Genomic DNA, 13563 nt, shown 5'->3' on the forward strand with positions numbered 1-13563 from the left:
TAGCGTGAAAGCGCCAAAAGTTGCAACTCCGTATTGCGCTAAAAACCTTGTGACCTTTTGAAGTTTTTTAAGCCAATTTTCTGACAACAATACTTTGATGAATCTGAATTTGAGAGTTTCTACTCTGGAAAACTGAGGGAAAAAAAACTGTGTGCATTTACCACTGGAAAATAATGAGGAAACTTCATGACATCATACTAAAAAATAAACCCCGATCTTAAAAAGATTATTAATAATAAGCCAAAATGACCTAAATCCAGAGAAAATGCATTGAAGACGATTTAAACTAGTTAGACAGAGCCCAGGTTCTCCATAATCCCAAGCGCGGCACATTTATCATCTACAGTATACGGGTTTACCAATAATTAAGCACATTTATCTGCCAGGCCTTTTCCTTTTTTTAATGAGGCCGGTGATCTAATTGCATTTACTTCAGTTACTGACTCCTGTTATGAGGCAGAGGAAATACATCTTCTGATCTGGCACTGCAAAGGTTAAATGGCAGCAGCAGATCTCCTCGCTTCAAGCCAACATCCCAGAATCCCTTGCCAAACAATGCTGCCGGCTGGCTGTCCCCCCATCCCTTGCTTGCACGCTTAGAAAAAAAACAATCTTTGCAATGATATAAGAATAAGAATCTTCTTCGTTCTCTCGCCGTCGCCTAAAGTCAATTAATGAATCGCTTCTAATTGCGGATTCGTTTAAGAAGGGTTTTGTTTTGCTTATTTATCAAGCTAATTGCAGCGTTAACATGGCAAGGAAAAAAAATCATAAAAAACCCCGTCTATAAATTATTAGGTAAATGCTTCATCTCTCTGCAGCGCTGCAATGTGGTTTATGTAGGAGAAGCCGCTTTATTTCTTTCACTGGAGAGGTTTTAATGAGACGACTGTCGTGCACCTGGTTTTTTCAGAAAAACCCCTACAGGCACCAGGCGCGGCAAACGCGGCACTTAGCTTAGGATTTACACCGTGGCTGGAGCCGCTTCCAAGGGTCAGGTCTGACCTGCTATATCAAAATGGCAGCGTTTTCTGAATCGCTGACGCCAGGGGGGTCCTTTTATAGAATCGAAGGGGTAATCCAGTATTAGGAAAACATGTACAGGGTGGGCCATTTATATGGATACACCTAAATACAATGGGAATGGTTGGGGATATCAACTTCCTGTTTATGGGAGGGGGAAAACTTTTCCAGATGGGTGGTGACCATGGCGGCCATTTTGAAGTCGGCCATTTTGGATCCAACTTTATTTTTTTTCAATGAGAAGAGGGTCATGTGACACATCAAACTTATTGAGAATTTCATAAGAAAAACAATAGTGTGCTTGGTTTTAACGTAACTTTATTCTTTCATGAGTTTTTTACAAGTTTATGACCACTTATAAAATGTGTTCAAAGTGCTGCCCATTGTGTTGGATTGTCAATGCAACCCTCTTCTTCCACTCTTGACACACTGATAGCAACACCGCAGAAGAAATGCCAGCACAGGCTTCCAGTATCCGTTGTTTCAGATGCTGCACATCTCGTATCTTCACAGCATAGACAATTGCCTTCAGATGACCTCAAAGATAAAAGTCTAAGGGGGTCAGATCGGGAGACCTTGGTGGCCATTCAACTGGCCCACGACGACCAATCCACTTTCCAGGAAACTGTTCATGTAGGAATGCTCAGACCTGACACCCATAATGTGGTGGTGACCATCTTGTTGGAAAAACTCAAGGAACGTGCCATCTTCAGTGCATAAAGAGGGCAACACATCATCATGGAGCAATTTCAGATATCCAGCGGCATTGAGGTTTCCATTGATGAAGAATGGCCCCACTATCTTTGTACCCCATATACCACACCATACCATCAAGATACGAGATGAGCAGCATCTGAAACAACGGATACTGGATGCTTGTGCTAGCATTTCTTCTGCGGTGTTGCTATCAGTGTGTCAAGAGTGGGAGAAGAGGGTTGCATTGACAATCCAACACAATGGGCAGCACTTTGAACACATTTTATAAGTGGTCATAAACTGGTAAAAAACATGAAAGAATAAAGTTACGTTAAAACCAAGCACACCATTGTTTTTCTTATGAAATCCTAGGTGCCAGACAGTCTAGCTAATTTGTGTAACCCCGCCCTCACCACTGATTGGCAGCTTACTGTGTACACTGTATGCAACCTGCCAATCAGTGGTGTGGGCGGGGTTATACACAGCTCAGTATTCTCACCAAGGGTACATTTACAGCAGAGAAAACAGGGATTGTAACAAAACTGCACCAAGCAGCCCAGTAAGTGATACATCACTGGAATCATGGTCTCTGCCCCTATATTATATGCTGCTTTCAGATTACATAGCAAAAACCAGGTGACAGATTCCAATTAAAGCCAGGAATATTTTTTTAAGAGTTCAGTAATAAATGCATGTGCTAGACACTAAGAAGTCCTTCTGGCCAATCTTTGTCCTCTTTTCAGAACTGGTAGCAGACGTCGTGATCCGTCAGCTAAATATTTGGGTCCTTTTATTTTTCTTATCACTATATTAATATCAAAAAAATAAACAAAAACATGGTGGCTTGGGCTAATCTTCCTGGTGCCATTTCAAGCAGTGTAGCTAGTGGTGGGGTATCTATGGTACATATTGTTTAAATCGGGTTTTAAGTTATTTTATATCGGTATGTAAACTTAATAGAAATAAAAAAAATCTTGCAATTTTCACATTGGCCACTAGTCTCAATGTCAGACTCTTAGGGAAAAAAAATATTACTCTGTTACTGGAATATAAACTGATTTTTAATAAATAAATGTAAATTTAATTAAATAAATTAAAAATATATTATGGATGTATGTATATATACACATACGCTGCAAAAATGCCATGTGTGAACACCTTGGTGCTGTTGGGATGGCTTTTACGCTTATTTTTTTTAATCAAAAATGGTCTTTACTAAATACCCTATTTATTTGCACTATTGCTTTTACTAATTTACTTACAACAGGGTATATGTTCATTTTGATTCCTCCAATTGTCCAGGAGGAATAACAGAAGGACCAACAAGATAGTGAATTGAAGAAATGTTTAAATCTATATTTAAATGCACATATGTATGTATGTATGTATGTATGTAAGTTTCTCTTTTCCGTAGTGGTGATTATTCTCATTTTGGGAGATTGTTTGTGAATACACGATCAGTTCGACACTGAGCCCGAGCTCCATGAATATGGTAATGTTAGAAAATCACAGCCTGTTTAGCTCAGGGAGATATATTGTCATTGTGTCAGTATAACCTAATGTGTCATTTCAACACATACTTATAATCCATGAAGGGGAAAAAAAAACAAAAACTCCTAAGGTTAAAATGATGCAAAACTCAAAAAAATCAAGCCTCGTAAATAGACCCCTCAAAGTGGGATTTGTAAATGAGCAGCCTCGTTGGCCTGTAGAAATTTGGCATATGCCAGACACACTCCTGGAAATGTCATGCTTGACATATGAGACGTGACAGGGCCCGCAGACGGAGGGGCACACACTGGCACAGACCCATTGCCGGGGTCCTGTGGCATTTAGAAATATCTGTGTCCTTTACATTTGCCGCAGCCTTGCTCGCAGACACACGGCGAGATTGTAAATGGCCACCTCGGAAAATGGGAGAGGGAACAATGGCTCTAACGACAGGCAGGAAGAATTCCATTGTTTTAACCCAATTAAATGCCTAATGCACAGGGGTATAGTATTTCTAATTACTCGTAATGCATTAATTACACCAAATTATACTAATTGCAATTAGTTGTAATTAATGAATCACACTTTCCTTAACACCAGCACTCACATTTTTTTGGGGCTTTTTATATAGATGCATCTCTTTCCCTCCTCCCAAAGAAAGGATCGAAATGGGCAAATATTCCAAATCCGCTCCTGTATTGTGACAGCTGGAGCGCCTGTGACTTTCTCACCTGTGACACTGTGATACTGCACTTCTTTGCCAGCTCCTCTTTGGCTTCCTCGCTTGGGTAAGGGTTGCTGAGGTGGGAGTAGAAATACTCATTTAGGATCTCCGTTGCCTGTTTACTGAAGTTACGTCTTTTTCTCCTGTGGAAGAAACACAAGAATTAAGAGTTATCCGTGTGCCCGGGTGTCGCAATGCTGGAACGGGTCTGGGGGCAATTATGTTTTCCAGTATCTAGGGATCTCCGGGTATGTGTAAGGCCATCATAACCCCATGCTCATTTTGAACAAGAAGGGCTGGGATCAGAACCAAGTTTTATACAAACATGGCCATATATTTAGCACTTAAAGGGATTGTGGAATTTTTTTTTATTAATTTTTTTTTACACAAATCCATGTCTTTTTGGCTAAAAATGATTACTGTAATTGGGTTTCATTAAAAATTTTGAGCTCTTCTCACGTGATTTATCACCATAACTTGAATATGCAGGGAAACAAACGCCTGTAAAAGCCAAACGGTCCAAAGTTTGCAATTAAACTGAATTGCCAGAATGATTTTTAACCTCAAATACATGCATTTAAGTAAAAAAAATACAAAATGTCCGCAGAGGGAAATGTACCCCTTTAAATGCGGCCTTTTTTGGAATTACTTTTTTTCATGGTTGGATGGTTGGTCTGTGGTTGATGTCCTTGACTACAATAGAAGTTAAAGGGGCTTTTCAAAAATCACAAGTTACCTCCTATTCATAGAGGCTTTTGGTTTCTTGTCTTGAACAGAGAGGAAACATGCTTCGCTACATTCATTGTCTATGGGATTGTCTGGAATAAAGCGCTGTACTCATTTTTTTTCCAGCATTATAATAAAGAATTTAATTACTTAAGAGGCTCCATAGTCAAGATTTTTTTTTTAGTAATGTCCAAGAACAAGTCAAAATAATAAAAGTAGTCATTCTTAAAAGTCGTCATTCTCGTCTCTGCGATCCCCCGATGCCCCAGTTCCGACGCTGCTCAGTCTGTCGGTCTCTGTACTTCCTGCTGCAGCGGTGCAGACATGTGCAATAGGGTGGGGGGGTCGGTAAGGTGAATATGGCTTTTAATTATTTTAACCCATTCTGAGCTGGAGGACCCTTTTTAAACTATACAGGGGGGTTGGAGTGCTGCATCAGAAATACAGTAATTTGCTCCTAAAGCAGGTGCTATAGGGTGGACATTCGCTTTTGGTTATATCAGGGGCCTTTATGCCTCACTGCCCATATTCCATACGTGGTGCCGTTGTCTTGACTTTCCACCTGGTCCTAAGGACTTATATACTCCTTTTTTTTGTCTTTCAGCCTTGATGTAACCATCCGAGGATTGCAGGATACAGTTCCCAGCACAGATGGGTTCACACTCAGGCGGTTATACATGTTTCATAGGATTCAGACAACCTCCCTGTGGGAAGCCTTGAAATGTGCAGGCCTCGGGGCTACTGTGCCATAAGGCATTCGGCAAACTGCCTGCCCGAGGCTGCTAGGATCTCATTGCTCTCATATTCTCCGTCCTACTTCCATTCCTATCCGTCAGCGCGACTATCTCCGATGATGGCTGCAGGAAAGAGTTAACCCAGCCCTTCCAAGTAACTTTCCGTGTTACGCTCCGCTTGCTAAGTTAAGCAATTCACACAGCCGGAACATTTTCTGTGTAATTTTTATGTTATTTACTCAAGTGTGGAAGTCTATGTGATAAATTGGTGCATTTTTTAGCTCTCCAGTTTCCCTGACACTTAGTCGGCCTGTGATCAGTGATGTGATAATCGAATAGCTAGAAGTTTGCCGTTTTGGCTAGCTCCACGCAGTGTTGGTGCCATATTGTGTTCTGGAAACAAAAGACTCTTGAGAATTTAGGCAAAATTATTTTACAATAAAAAAAAAATAAAAAAAAAAAAAAGAATTTTCAGCTATTTTTGTGTCTCATTTATTTCCTTTCCTTTGCAAAAAAGTGACGATGGCAAATAACAGCCGTTACACCCAGCATCGGGGCTGTCAAAGCTTTTTCATACTCCGCTAATGTGATGTTACAAGGAGTACACAATGCTCGTCTCTTAACCATTCAGGACTCCGGGAAAGCTTTGTAGCACTGAAGCCATATAGATCGTCACTATTGAGATATTACCCAAAATGAAGAGTTCAACGCCACACTGACCTGGCATCGAGGAACCTCGACCTCAAGATCATGACCGCTTCACACGTGCTTTGCTTCAGTTGCATTTGGATGGAGCTGAACTTCCTGTGGATAATGCCCACCATCCTTTCAATTTCTTTGGGGGAGATGGGGCGCGTCCGGCTTTGCTCTCTCAGGAGATTCATCACGTGGGTAGTGAATTCATTGCATGCCTAGCAAAAAAAAAAAACAATAATAAATGCAAAATTTCAAACAGCTATGCATCATGACATATCTCATTCCTGATCTAATTGACAGCTATTCCTCTTGTGGAAGTGTCTCTCCCAGTAATATAGGCTGGACGCGAGGTCTGTGTGTGTCCAGGGTACAGTTATCTCCATTACATCACATCAGCACAGCTTCTATCCTGCACTATTATTCTTTATGTGAGTGCCTTATTTCTCTGCCCTCCATGACACTGTAAATGCTTTCTCGTCTCATCCCTACTTCTATATTAACCACTTAGAGAAAGTAGCGGAGCGTGGTCCAGCGCTCCTGTGTTTTCTATTAGAAAGAAAGCCGCTGACTGATATGTTTAAGGAGCAAATAAACAATAAAAATTTTGTGTGAATTGCACATTGCCTTTAATGTTCTGCGATGCCACATTTTACTCAGGTATCTAACAAAGCAATGGAAACTTTGCCTCAAAATGAGCGTGTTGGACACTGGATGTTTTTGTTCCAGCAATGGGCTATAAAGAAATGACATGGTTAACAGAAAATTGGCAAATAAGCCAATGCAGGGGTAAGTACTCATGGATGGTTACACAACCACAATGGTGTACGGCTGCAAAGCGCGTTCAGCTAAAGGTGATTTCAGGTTAAACCGAGCTCAAAATAGTGGTTCTTTGTACTCCCAGCATTAATCATCTGGTAAATGCAGAGGTAGTGACTAGCAGATATTGTAGATATTAGATCTAGATGGAGCTAGCTACCAATAGATTATCTAGATATGCCTTTATACAATTACAAGAAAAGCCAAAACTAATATTCGTTCCGGAACAGCAATGTAAAAAAAAAGGTGAAATTCAAGGGAAACTCCTACTAGGATACTGATTTCAATGCCTGAAAGTACACAGGCTGTAATGACCTCAGCGCTCGTGCATCAATAAAATGTAAAAATAGGAGGATGGGGATGTTCATACATAAATAAATGTATTTCTGTCCGTTAAATAAAAAAAAAAAGAAGTAGCAACTAGTAACCCATGATTTTTTAAAAAGTTGACTAGACCGAAATTTATAATTCAGGTTGGCATTCCTGTATGCAATACTACGTTTGTCCTATAGTGGCCGCTGCAGGAAAAATGAGCAGCCGCACAGAAGTCAGTGCCTATTGGTGGGGGATGCTCTTGAGTGTCAGAGAAGCTGGACCCCAGGTAATTGGCTGCAGTCGTCTGATGGGGGCTTGTGGAGACCACCTCCAATTCAGTACCAGTCTCTAGCACTATGGAGATCATTTTAGCCATTCAACTTTTTATTTTCCCTGTACAGTTTGTAAAGGGGTTTCCATTCAGCTTTTCATTAATGTAGGAAACAAAGGGTTCACCGCCTACTTTTTAGAAGGGTTATTGGACAAAAGGCTGATTAAGTGTCCAAGTGTAACCGGTGCGAAAACCCAGAAGTAAGCAGGGCTGTGGAGTCGGTAAGCCAAACCTCCGACTCCAACTCCATCTCTCCAACTCCACGACTCCGACTCCCTCGTACACAGCCAATGTTTAAGTGATAAATTTACTGCAGCACAGATTCATCTCCGCTAAAAGTCCAGACCCTTAGATCAGGAATAGGACAGACATTTATAGGACATTTCATAACTTTCCCAAATGAAAAAATATTCCCCACAAACTTTGCATTGAACTACTGTACCCAATTTATTATAGATTGTCGGAGTCGGAGTTGGTCCATTTTATACCGACTCCACAGCCCTGGCAGTAAGGGCCTCATTCAGTATTGCAATCGCTCCTGTCTATTGTTTCGCACTTTTTTTTTTTTGCATATATATCTTTACATTTGCGCCTTTTTTGAAGTATCAAAATGGCATGCGCCGGCCTCCCTGATGAGACGACCGCAGGCAATAATGGCGCCCGTGCAGAATCTCGGGCAGGGATGAAGAGTGAGCTGTCAGTCAAAGACCAGAGGCCGCTTTCAGGACTGGGAATAGGGAGAGGAGCAGGAGAGCTGGAATTACAGTTTCCACAACCTGCACTTGGGATTAAAACCTCAAAGCTGCATTTCTCTACAATTTTTAAACAAAATACCACAAGGTATGGCTGTAATCAGTGTCAGACTGAAGAACATTGGGCCCACCTTTCATCTATACAGAACCAGTGCATTAACATTAATGTGGTTTTTTGGACCTAGGCTAATTTTTATCAAGTGGTATAGCCATAAGATAGAGAATGCTGCTGATTCAAGTGGTTATCACGTGATTGTTTAGATACTGTTGAAATCCAGATGGTGGCGCCAGGTTCTCCCTACATAGCAGCTGCAAGGTTTGCACTATAAACTCTTCTGAAGGAGAAGCCAGGGCCCATCAGAGGATTCTCCGGTTCTCCGCTGGGTCAGTCCAACCCTGGATTAAAGGGCTTTTTACACACAAGGGGTCTAATGTCCTGAGGACACTTTTTTCTCATCTTAGAAAAAGCCTTCAAACTATTGTAACATAATCCCACTGACAAAGATAAACGCAACTTCAGGAGTAGCGCATAAGAAAAGATTATTTTCCATTACTAAAAATACATAGACGAAAAATATTATTACCAGATAACTGCTGAAAATCAATAGGAACTGAATGTCGGCTGCCGATCCGCTACTGCCTGCGGTGAGAGTTGGGATTTCGGAAGTGAAATGTTTTTTTTTTTTTGCACGTGTCGCTGGGAATAAGTGGGGATTTATTTCCAGAAATGCTTGCGGAACGTTATCTCCGCTTATTAAGGGAAGCCATGTATGAACTGAAAGGCTGATTAGCAATTTGGCACGAGCCCAGGGTTTGTGGGATTCACCCAGCATCCCTTTAAAGCACTAGTTCATACAAGATTAATTAGAACATCTCATTTATGTAGTATGCACTCTAGCTCATTACTCTAAGTAAAATTCGTTAAGTATTTACATTTAGATAATTAAAACCCGGGTACGCCCTTAAGAAAGACGCGTGCACTTCTGCCAAAGTGATTTCTTTTGCTGAGGTTCCATTAAAGGCCGTGTTACCTCCTTATTTATTTCTGGAAGAGGAGGATGCCGGGCTGGTTTTAATGGGGTTACTTACATTGGGTATTACGCGGCGTGCTTTTATGTCGGAGTATATATATGCGTAGAATAGACTGACAGTTTTTTAGCACATTTCTTGACTTCAAAGCGCACAATGCGGATATCTGAATCTCATGAATGTGCTAATAATCCAGACACCTACTCATTTGCTAGGAAAGCGTCGTGCTAAGCACTTACAGAGTTTGGGATCCGCTATGTGCGAGTCATGTGCTCCTGGAAAATGGCGGAATTAATTTTACGCTTTTTAATGAGTTAGATATGCTGAGAATTTTTTTTTTCCCCCCTTCCCTCCATCACACACTTTGTATCCCCTAATGATATCCTGGCTTTTCTGCAAATTCTCAATTTGGGGTGAACTCAGGAGAGATCCATGTCTGCGACAGCCAGGTCTCCCAGATGTTCGGGGGGCACAGGGGACCATCGCCACCATCATTTTGCCTTTAGCAAAAACCAACTTAGAGTGCAGCTTCTGGAAAGGCAGCTCTCAAAGTGTCATCTAAATTACAGCGGCTGCGGATAATGTACAGGGCACTTTTCTATGAGCAAACCTTTGCTAAAAGCTGTATATTGTATACATTGTGTACCCTGGAGGCATAACCGGGGCTAATAGGGGCGCTCGCATATAGGTGTATACCGGCTGCTGATGCCGCAAGCTGGAGGTCTGTAGCGTGGCATATATCTCATGTACATATATGTAATGCCCTTAGACAATGTACATGATGGAAATGTAGCGCAACATCCATACGGACGCATGAAGACCACAGACGACTATTCTGCCAGTCCACGTTAACAGCTTCCAGGGTGGCATGGCCATTATGGGCTATTAGTAGTCATCTTTAAAGTTACCACTATGCGACCACATCTACCAAACTGAGCAATGTGGTCCTTCTGAAGACAACTTGTCCTGTAGCTACTATCACTGAGGTGTGAGCCTGGATAATGGGTTTAGTATGTTTTCAAGAGGGCACCTGCTTCTTTAAAGTCCATCTTTCACCAGACTGTATATATTACTTAAAAAAAAGACCTGATGAGACCAGTATATTTACTCTACAATTCTTTTTGAACGTTTTTCCAGCTTGATAATAATAGGAGTATTTTATGCATCTAGCTGGACTCCTAAAATGATCAATTATATTTCAGGATTACACAGCCATTAGGATATAGATTTTTTTTCAAAGTAAAGGCGCCAGTATCATCAGGTATTGTAAAATCTGGTGACAGATCTGCTTTAAATTAGTGTATTCACAAGGTGTCTTAAAAGAGATGGATGCATTTAGCCCCCTATGTGGTTTCGAAGAGGGTTTGTGGCAACAAAATCTAGCTTGTCCTATATCTGGAAAGCGTGTGTCACCTCTCTCTCGGCCTTAGTGGGGTAACTCACTCGGTCCAAGTTTGCCATTGCAGAATTTTTCCACATGGAATTCACAATTTTGGCAACTGAAGCCCAGAAGCTGACTACAAACCATCGTCAAAGAGTTGTGAGCAGCTGCTTGTAGTCCGATTCTGGCTGAATTGTTAATGTCATGTGGTGAAACCCAGCAATGGTGGACTGGCACCAAACAAATAAATAAATTATATATCTGATTTATATGTGTGTGTGTGTGTGTGTGTGTGTGTGTGTGTGTGTGTGTGTGTGTGTGTATATATATATATATATATATATATATATAATTTAATTTTTCTTTTTTTCTTTTTAACAATAACCAGGACTTGTTGATTTTATAGAACCAGGCACATGGAAGCCCCTCATGTCAAAATTTTATCAACGGGAAAACCCCTTTTTTCAGGGTTTTGCAACAGCAAACGCAACTTAGATTTTTCCATTCTCCAAATTGACATAAGCCACCTGTCGTCAGCCTAACAATCTCATCATACACCATGGGTATTATAACATCAAGCATACCTGCTCGTATTTCTCCAGTTCTGTGTGGTAAATCTGCCGGATCTGGCTGAGTTTGGCTCTGTAGTCGGAATGTTCTATTGAGTTGTCTGAGGTTCCGCCTGATGCGGCCGCCGCGGCTGCAGCTGCTGCAGCTCCTCCTCCTTTCTCGGGTCCGGATACACCTTCTGCCAGTAACATGTTGTCTAGTCTCATGAGCTGTGGGTCTGGGGGATCTTCCTCCTGCGCCCCTCTGATGCTGAGACCTTTAAAGAAAAGACAACATTGGGAGTGAGAAGAATATTTGATGGCAAGGTCACATATGAAGAATACATTACTAAGAGGCCAATTGGGATCAGATCAAGAAGTAAAATAATTTCTAAGTCAATAACAAGTAGTATTAACTAAATTATCTACAGGATTCAAAGAGTGGATTATCAGGCATTGCTGGAATGCAGCAATGCGACTTTCCGTGCCTCCACATTACCACTGTCGACCATTGCTGCATACAAATCTATGCTATAAGCATCTACTGCGGAAGGAGTCATAAATCCTTTAAACTCAAGTCACTTAGTAATCAATAGGCTTTCAGGCTCTCTGATCTGGAATTCACATTCTCCTTTTCCATCAATCTCTAATCCCAGTATAACCCCATCACCCCCCCCCAATATAACGAAGAATCAACAAGTCAATGAACCTCCACCATAAACGGCGTCAAAAGACAATTCTTAAAAAAAAAAAAAAAAACAGCCCTCGGTGCATTTTACAACATTTTTCCAAGTCCAAAATGGAGGAAAATTCATTATCTTGGCTTTAAGAAGGAGAATGGCAATGGACTAGTTTAGTGCCAGCCCAATGTAGGTTCACGTGCTCCACAAGTGGCGTGCTGCCAACCTGTGGTGTGGAATACACCCCATAATGGCTTCATTGCTTGTCTTTATGATGCAGAATTCATATTCTCTAAAATAATGGTTTCCACCGTAGAAACCAATGCCAGGTAGCTGCTGCCAAGGCAATGAACATGCGGAGATGCAACAAAAGGGTCTAGAGGACAAGAAGAATTTAAGTTACTAGTAAATAACAATGCTGCATATAATTTTGGCTTCATATGCCGATTTCAGCAGGACCAGCCAACCATATTGTTGGTGGCATAACTCGAAGGTCATGGGCACCAAGGCAAAATCCCCAGCAGTGCTGGTCTTCTCATTTGGGCCACATGACTCTCGGCACCTACTGCTTCTAAGTTTCAGCTTTTGATCTTTTTCCTAATGAAATATTCACGGCTTTCTATTAGTTAAGGCAGGATCACCGACCGAAACTTATGGAGCATCCTTCCAATGAAGCGAGGGGAACACAACTGCTGGATAAACACTGAGCTCTCGAATAGGCTTAAATCGGCTTTTTTCATTAAAGTTTCAGAAGGACCGAAGCCGGGAGGACATCCCTGCACAATTAACCTCTTTACATCTGTTTCAATCATGATATTGTAACATACCTGGCGGCGTCCTTGCATGGTGGTCCATCTCCCACTGTGCAAGAGGGCGCACTTGATCTCCTGTCCAGAATGTCTCTCTGGCTTCCCTCCATGCTGTCTGTTTGTGTCTGTTTCTGCTGCTTAAGGGCGGCGCCCGATCACTTCCTGCCTTTTGTACCTGCTGTGGGTCACACCCCTTGTGCGTCCTCAGCCTATTGCTGTCTGTCACTTGGTATATAGCTCAGCAGCTCCCTTCTATCCCTGCCTGAGCATAGTGTTTCCTTCAGTGTGTGCTTGCACTCTGAAGGTGCCAGGTCCCGTCTCTTGTCTCCTGCTTTTTGTATCAGTTCCCGTGTCTGAACTGAGTCCTGTATGTCTCCTGCTTTGCGGTATCAGCTCCCGTGTCTGAACTGTGTCCTGTATGTCTCCTGCTTTGCGGTATCAGCTCCCGTGTCTGAACTGAGTCCTGTATGTCTCCTGCTTTGCGGTATCAGCTCCCGTGTCTGAACTGACTCCTTTCTGTGTTCTCTTGTCTGTCCTGTCTGAACACGCTCCTAGCCTGTTCCTCTCGCCTTCTAGTGGCCGATTTCCTAGACCCGCTCCTGTGTCTGGTCTGTCCTGTCTGAACACGCTCCTTGCCTGTTCGTTCCGCCTTCTAGTGGCCGATTTCCTAGACCCGCTCCTGCGTCTGGTCTGTCCTGTCTGAACACGCTCCTTGCCTGTTCGTTCCGCCTCTCTGGGGGCCGTATTCCCAGACCCGCTCCTGTATCCCTCTGCAGTGTCGGTCTCCTCCGTACACTCAGTTCCAGTCTGAA

At 42.1% G+C, this 13563-nt stretch overlaps 1 protein-coding gene across 2 annotated transcripts in view; it reads right to left on the reverse strand.

Moving 5' to 3' along the window:
• PBX3 (PBX homeobox 3) overlaps window positions 1-13563 on the reverse strand; it is a 251252-nt gene that overhangs the window by 35083 nt on the left and 202606 nt on the right. For both annotated transcript variants that reach the window (XM_073639783.1, XM_073639784.1), the window contains exons 3-5: window positions 11299-11540; window positions 6115-6305; window positions 3942-4077 (exon numbers count right to left, since the gene is read on the reverse strand). In XM_073639783.1, the coding sequence (XP_073495884.1) occupies window positions 3942-4077; window positions 6115-6305; window positions 11299-11540 (569 nt within the window). The remainder of the gene's footprint in view (window positions 1-3941; window positions 4078-6114; window positions 6306-11298; window positions 11541-13563) is intronic.

This window comes from Phyllobates terribilis, unplaced genomic scaffold, assembly GCF_046119375.1.
Source record: "Phyllobates terribilis strain yellow unplaced genomic scaffold, ASM4611937v1 Scaffold_7__3_contigs__length_470593459, whole genome shotgun sequence".
NCBI lineage: Eukaryota > Metazoa > Chordata > Amphibia > Anura > Dendrobatidae > Phyllobates > Phyllobates terribilis.